The 7865-nt window shown below is 48.9% G+C and overlaps 1 protein-coding gene across 1 annotated transcript; it reads right to left on the reverse strand.

Moving 5' to 3' along the window:
• Positions 1-4934: 4934 nt before the first annotated feature.
• Positions 4935-5736, reverse strand: LOC119281591. Its single transcript, XM_037562080.1, has 2 exons — positions 5585-5736; positions 4935-5493 (listed from the first exon to the last, which is right to left on the reverse strand). The coding sequence occupies exons 1-2, from the start codon at positions 5655-5657 to the stop codon at positions 5360-5362; spliced, it is 207 nt and encodes a 68-aa protein (XP_037417977.1). The 5' UTR covers positions 5658-5736; the 3' UTR covers positions 4935-5359.
• Between the last annotated feature and the right edge of the window lie 2129 nt (positions 5737-7865).

The following is a 7865-nucleotide window of genomic DNA, read 5'->3' on the forward strand; positions in this document are numbered from 1 at the left end:
AGCTCCAGTGCAACTAGCTCCAGCACCAACTCCTCCAGCTCCATCCACATCAACTGAAGTCTTCGTCCAAGGAGCCATCTCTACACCACCAACCGAAGACCAAGCCTGAGAGACGATATAGTACTATGCATTTTCTAGGAACTTTTTGGTAACTTGTTGCCAAAGGGGGAGAAAAATGTATAGATCATAGGCTTCGAGAGAGAGAGTCTACTTTTCTTCTCTCTTGTCTTCTTGGTTGAACTTTGCTTGCTTTTGATTGCTTGAGATACTATGCTATTATCTGTGAGACATTGATGATCATGTGTTTGATCATAAGCTACACTTATGCTTGTTAGATGATATTATCTTACTTATCCTTATATGATCATTCACTTTGCTTGGTGATGAGTGCCTGTATTCAATTTTTTATTATTTTGAGCGCTCCATCAAGATGTATGTGACATGGAAGAGTAACCCATGAGCCTAATTCCTTGTGCATTTGCAGTCCAAAACAAATTTTAAACTATGCACAAATTTAGGGGGAGCTCTTGCATATCACATACTTCTCAAAGCGACGATGTTTTTCAATCTTATTATCATTTGTCGAACCTTTGATCTATATGTTATCATCAATTACCAAAAAGGGAGAGATTGAAAGTGTAACTATCCCTAGGTGGTTTTGGTAATTCATAACAACATATAACTCATTGAGCTAATGCTATTCCAAGACAAACATTTCAGGAAAGCTCAATGAATGGCATGGCATGGATGATGAAAGTGGATCCCTCAAAATATTAAAGACAAAGGATTGGCTCAAGCTCAAAAGCTCAATACTCTACATTTTACATTTTAGTGATCCAAGATCACATTGAGTCTATAGGAAAAGCCAATACTATCAAGGAGGGATGAGGTGTTGCTTAATGAGCCTCTTGCTTCAAGTTCTTAGGGATATGCTCCAAAAACCATCAACTACTTTCTCACATCCACATATGACCTAAACCCAAAGTCAAAATCGGTCCCACCAATACTTTATATCCGGCGCCACCGAGTTCAATTGTCATAGCCACTGCCACAAACCCTAGGCAAATTGGTATCACCGATAGGGATCTCGGTCTCACCGAGATGGGATTGTAATCTCTCTGTTTCCTTTCGTAATGTTTCGGTCTAACCGAAGTGAGCGATCGGTCCCACCGAGATTGCAATGTAAACTCTCTGTTTCCCTTTCGTAACATTTCGGTCTCACCGAAAAGAGCGAATCGGTCCCACCGAGTTTACCTGACCAACTCTATTGTTAGCTAATTACCAAAATCGGTCTCACCGAGTTTGTGTAATCGGTCTCACCGAGATTACGTTATGCCCTAACCCTAACCATATCAGTCCTACCGAGTTGCATGTCGGTCCCACCGAAATCACTAACGGTCACTAGGTTTACTGAATCGGTCCGACCGAGTTTGTTGATTCGGTCCCACCGAGTTTGGTAAATTGTGTGTAACGGTTAGATTTTTTGTGGAGACTATATATACCCCTCCACCTCCTCTTCATTCGTGGAGAGAGCCATCAGAACAAACCTACACTTCCAACTTACCAGTTCTGAGAGAGAACCACCTACTCATGTGTTGAGGCCAAGATATTCCATTCCTTCCATATGAATCTTGATCTCTAGCCTTCCCCAAGTTGTTTTCCACTCAAATCTTCTTTCCACCAAATCCAAATCCTGTGAGAGAGAGTTGAGTGCTGGGGAGACTATCATTTGGAGCACAAGAGCAAGGAGTTCATAATCAACACACCATTTGTTACTTCTTGGAGAGTGGTGTCTCCTAGATTGGCTAGGTGTCACTTGGGAGCCTCCGACAAGATTGTGGAGTTGAACCAAGGAGTTTGTAAGGGCAAGGTGATCGCCTACTTCGTGAAGATCTACCGCTAGTGAGGCAAGTCCTTCGTGGGCGACGGCCATGGTGGGATAGACAAGGTTGCTTCTTCGTGGACCCTTTGTGGGTGGAGCCCTCCGTGGACTCGCGCAACCGTTACCCTTCATGGGTTGAAGTCTCCATCAACGTGGATGTACGATAGCACCACCTATCGGAACCACGACAAAAACATCCGTGTCTCCAATTGCGTTTGAATCCTCCAAACCCTTCCCTTTACATTCTTGCAAGTTGCATGCTTTAATTTCCGCTGCTGATATACTCTTTGCATGCTTGCTTGAATTGTGTGAAGATTGCTTGACTTGTGCAAAGATAGCTAAAAGCTGCCAAAGTCTAAAATTGGGAAAAGGTTAAGTTTTTAATTGGTCAAGTAGTCTAATCACCCTCCCCCTCTAGACATACTTCAAGGTCCTACAGAAGGCCCCCCCGCACTCCAAAGACTTCAACTGGGGCTGCATCCCGCCATCTTCCTGTGACCTCTCAGACCTTGGGTTGCCATTCAGCGAGGAGGAGGTCCGTGCTGCAATACATGAGCTTCCATGAGACAAAAGCTCCGGGCCCTGACGGATTCACGAGCATTTTCTTCAAAGAATGTTGGGACATCATTAAGCCAGAGATAATGCTTGTGGTCAATAATTTCTCCAATCTTCATGTCAACAACCTCCACTGGCTCAACTCGGCTAACATTGTCCTCATCCCTAAAAAAGATGGGGCGAAGGACGTATCCGACTTCCGGCCTATCAGTCTCATCCACGCGGTTGCCAAGATCATTGCTAAGATGATGGCTACTCGACTAGCCCCTCACATGCATGCGCTTGTCTCCAACACACAAAGCGCCTTCATTAAGAAAATAAGTATACATGACAACTTCATGTACGTGCGCAACTTGGCTCGCCATCTACACCGCACCAAATCACCAACCTTGCTTCTCAAGATGGACATCAAGAAAGCCTTTGACTCGGTTAGATGGGATTACCTTATGGACTTGTTGCGCCACCACCACTTCCCGAGCCGGTTCTGTGATTGGATATCTGCTGTCCTTTCCACAACCTCCTCCAAAGTGCTACTTAATGGTGTTGCAGGCGACCCAATCAAGCACGGTTGTGGGCTTCGACAAGGGCATCCTCTCTCCCCCCTGCTCTTTGTCCTCGCCATTGATTCTCTGCACCACATCCTAGCCAAGGCTACTGCGCAAGGCAACCTCCATCCCATCTTTGGCAACCCCATCCGAGCCTCCCTATATGCTGACGATGCGGCCATCTTTTTTGCTCCAATCAAGGAAGATATACAGTTTCTTGCTTCAATGCTCTCTGCCTTTGGTGATGTCACTGGGTTAGTCACCAACTGCAACAAGAGCTTGGTCGCGCCCATTCGTTGTGCCAACATTGACCTTGACGACATTCTTCAAGCCTTCCCGGCGGTTCAGACCTCTTTCCCCTTGCGATACCTTGGCCTTCCCCTGTCGGTGACTAGACTTAAGCGCATACATTTTCAATAACTCGAGGACAAGATTGCGAGCAAACTGCCGCCTTGGTCGGCTATGCATGTTGCCACCCCGGGCGCATTTTCTTGGTCAAAGCGATCCTCACGGCCATTGCGATCTACCATCTCACGCCACTGAAGCTGCCCGCTGAGGTCAGGAAAAAAATTGACAGTCTGCGACGTGCCTACCTTTGGGCTGGTTGTGATAAGGTGTCGGGTGGAAAGTGCAAGGTTAACTGGGAGCTTGTTTGCAAGCCTAAGATTTTTGGCGGCTTGGGTGTGCTTAATCTCGAGAAGTTTGCGACCGCCCTTCGTCTTCGCTGGCTTTGGTTTGAATGGGCAGACCCTCCTAAGACTTGGATGGGGATGGAAACGCCCTGTTCAAACAGTGACAGAGATTTGTTCTCGGCTTCCACAATAGTGACTATCGGGGATGGCAAAAAGGCTAAATTTTGGGAATCCCCATGGCTAAATGGTCTCCGGCCTAAAGACATCGCGCCAAAGATCTTTGAAGTGTCCAAGAAGAAGGCATGTTTGGTTAACAAGGCCCTTGACAACAACTTCTGGATCCAGCAAATCGACACAACTCAAGGACCGACTTTGCCACACATCCAGGAGTTTGTGGTTCTGCGGGAGATGATTGATGGTGTTGCTCTCAATCATGATAGGAAGGGCACTATATCTTGGAAATTCACTTCCAATGGCGACTATTCGACGGCTACGGCGTACACGGCGCAGTTCGAGGACCAAGTTCTCAGCTCAACCTCTCCCATAATCTGGAGGAATTGGGCTCCCCCGAAATGCAAATTCTTCACTTGGCTTATCATCCAAAACCGTGTGTGGACGGTAGATCGGTTACAACGGTGAGGTTGGCCAAACTGCGGACTTTGTCCCCTATGCAAACAAGTCCAAGAATCTGTCGCCCATCTTCCTTTTTAATGTAGATTCACCGTCCGCGTCTGGACCGAGGTGGTCAACTGACTTGGCATTCAAGACCACTCACCGCTGACTTGGCGCCACGAAGACACGGTTCAAGATTGGTGGCTGAAGACGATCAACACGGGAGGGCATATCAAGAAAGCGATTGGCTCTGCTCTGATGCTTGTCATGTGAGAAATTTGGAAGGAGCGAAACGCGAGAGTTTTTCGCAACACGGCTTCGCCGACCACTATTATCACTGCCCAGATCAAAGAGGAGGCCCGTCTTTGGGTGTTGGCGGGAGCCAAACACATGAGTGCAATTATGTCGCGAGAGTAGTATTTTATTTTGCTGCTTTGCGGCTCTTGTCTAAACCTTCTTCTTAATTAATGAAATTGGCGAGTCTTTTGCCTTGTTTAAAAAAAAACAAAAACAAATGACGCACCGCAATTGTTTAAAAAAACAAAAACAAATGACGCACCGCAAACACTTGTGGTACTGCGATCAAGTTATTTGAACAGTGTACGCTCCATCGGCTCCGGCGAAGGCAAACCAGAAGCACACACTGTATGTGACTATGTGCGCAATGCAAACATCAGTGATTCAGTGGAAACAACACAGAAATGGCAATGAGAGTTCAGAATAATTGCTGAATATTCCTTTCTTTTTTGTCCCGAGTAGTGGGGAATTGGGGATGAATTAAAGACCTGCATCCAGGTGCAGTCTCGACAGAAAACGACGCGTCAATCAATCAAAAACTCAAAAGAGGGGTGCGCTCGAAGAAGCCCATCACCACACTCGTCAACAAGCCGCAATCGCAGCAGCCTCGCTCTCCCGTCCCAGCAGCGGCTCCAAAAGAGGCGCTGGACGAAGGCCACATGAACTGTAAACAACTCCTCCTAGGTACTCTTTACATCAGAAATCATATGCTACTACTACTATACTGTTACTGGTTCACCTCCCATGGAGCCAGCCAGGGCGACACCGTGCCGGCCGTTCCTTATTCCGGGGGGCGCCGCGCCGATGCCAGCCAGCCGCCGTCCGACGCGTTCCGGTCACCGCGTGAGCCTGAGCACCGGCGGTGTCGGCGGCGGCAGGCCGTGGGACTCGACGAGGATGGACCAGAGCACCTGCACGTCCTCGCACTGGCACGACTTGACGTCGTCGTACAGGATGTAGATCCCTCTCTCTGCATGCAAATCACACGATCAGAACAGGGAGAGAAGAACTGAGACCGTATCTGAAGTACAGTAGCAAACAGGAGGATCGGACGGACGTACTCTTCCGGGGCACGGTGTTCATGTTGCACCAGAGCTTCCTGAGCGGGGAGACGAGGGAGCGGAGCCACCCCATGCTGAGCGCCGTGGGCCGTCCTCTGCTCCCCGCCCTTTATACCGCCCCCAGCAATGGCTGGTGGCGCGGAGCTGGTGTGGTGGTGGTGGTGGCGATGCGCGTGTAATGTATGCATGAGTCGGACGGATTGGCGGTAAAGTGACGAGAGCCCAGAGGCTTCGTTCGTTCGGCTTGCTTTACACTTGGGTAAAGCCTCGCACACTGTTCTTCCTTCCCCCTTGGTGGCCACATGACTGGAGTGAGCGCTCTGCCCCTCCCCTGCCACACCAGACTCCCTTGCGGCACAATCAATCAGTCAATCGTGTGCGCGGCGGTGATCTCCGTACGGTGCGTGGTCGTTTTCCCGGATCTATTTTCTGCCCCCCCTTGCGCGCGTACGTGTGAGCGCGACCCGCCTTCCGTCGCACGCTCGCGCTCCCGACAGTGGCGACTGGTGAGAGAAACCGCCGTAGTTTTTCCTGGCCATGCATGATGCGTCGCCGCAGGCGTGTAAATTAATGCATCCACGCACAGGCACACGGTGATTCTTACACTGCACGGCACCAGTTAACCAGACAAGCGGTCGAGCAAGCTACACACCAACACCGACGACTCACCGTCACCGACGCTCTCTCTCGGTGACCGACGAGCGGGCTCGTTATCCACGCGATCCCTTTATAAAATCCCCGTGAGCTCCATGGCGCCTCGTGGAGCCGTGGCTGCGCCCGTGCGGGCGCCTTTTCAGGCGATCGTCGTCCGTCCACAGTCCACCTGAAGGATCCGCGCGCACCATGTCGCATCGGGAGAAAGAAAGAGCGAATCCTGCGGTCTTGTGGCTAGCTTTATTTCTGAATTAAGCATGGTTAGTGTGGGCCTTTCGGGATTGCTTGAGGTCACACGGGATCGCGAGACGGTGGTGGCGGCCTACGCGGCTGGACCCTGTAGAATATGCAAAGCGTGCTTAATTTGATTTTGTTTGCCTTGGTAGGATCAGGGATCAGTGGTTCTATGGGAGTGGGATCCTGACATGGTACCTCGCAAAAGGTTAGAAGGAGCTGTTGCGCCAAGAAAAGATGGTCCTCACTGCTTATCAGGGTTGGGGAGTTCGATTTTTCTACTATTATTATCGAGAGGTCCTTTTAGGGACTGTCATGTAGTGTTACCTTTTTGGCGTGACAACTGACAAGGCCACCAGAGATCGATACAGCATCTGCATAAAAGTTCCGCTCGCTAAAAAAATTTTAGCGCGTCATTGTAGCATTTTTAGTGCGTCGAACCCAACATTGATTTAACAGACATCAAAAAACGCACGCCCAAAAAACACACAGTGTAAATTGTGAAGCACACGCAATCCGGTGCCCCAAATTGCAGCTTCTGAGAGCGTTTTTTAGCGTGTGCTCAATCTTTTTTTGCGCGTGCACTATTTTACAGCTTCTGCAGGAGCTGCCCAGTGCCAAAAAACTCGAATTTTAGCGCGCGGAACAGTTTGGTTGCGCCTGTTGAAGATGCTCTAAGCAAGCACAACGTAACAGTTTATCCGGAGAAAATGAGCAGCCAGTGCTCTGCAAGTACTATGCATGACGGTCTGCCGGGCATAGGTAGAGACTATAGAGGTGAGTAATATGCCAGATGATGGACGCGAGAGCTATATCTCGCTTATAGCAAGATCAAAGGAGGTCCCGCTTGAAGGATTATTTTTCCTAGTGTAGCTTTTTTTTGTGAATTTTTCCTAGTATAGCTACCGGGTTGGCCGGGTTTACTTTTTTTTGGTTCACTAGAACACCGCGTAAGTTTTTCATTGGTTTTTTCAGGGTCACTAGCACGCCGTGTGAGTTTTTCACTAGCTAGCCGTGTAAGTTTCGTTGGTTTTTATCTTTTTTAGATGAAGGGATCGAACCGAGCCCGAATAAGGCACGATCTTCATCGGACTTTGAATTAATAAAGCCATCAACCGGCTAGGATTACAAGAGCACACCACACAATTGAAGAAATAAAAGGAAAATGGGGATGCAACCCCAAGGCAGCAGATACAAGGCATTGTGGAGGCTAAGATCTATGACCAAAGAAGAAAAGAATACAACTTGGGGACCTAACAGGGGCTAGAAGGGATTGCGCCAAGGGAAGAAGCTAGCCATCGACACACCGAAGGCAAAGTGGAGCCGCTCTCGCCAGAGCCAGCAAGACCACCTAAAAACAGGGCAAGCACTCGAGCACACCCAAAGCCACAAA

This window comes from Triticum dicoccoides, chromosome 3B (genome assembly GCF_002162155.2).
Source record: "Triticum dicoccoides isolate Atlit2015 ecotype Zavitan chromosome 3B, WEW_v2.0, whole genome shotgun sequence".
Taxonomy (NCBI): Eukaryota; Viridiplantae; Streptophyta; class Magnoliopsida; order Poales; family Poaceae; genus Triticum; species Triticum dicoccoides.

Excerpts from the sequence above, each read along its gene's own strand:
- LOC119281591 (XM_037562080.1), bottom strand. The coding sequence starts at position 5,657 with ATGGGGTGGCTCCGCTCCCTCGTCTCCCCGCTCAGGAAGCTCTGGTGC. Across the intron at positions 5,494-5,584 it reads GAACACCGTGCCCCGGAAGA|AGAGAGGGATCTACATCCTG; the intron begins GTACGTCCGTCC and ends ATTTGCATGCAG.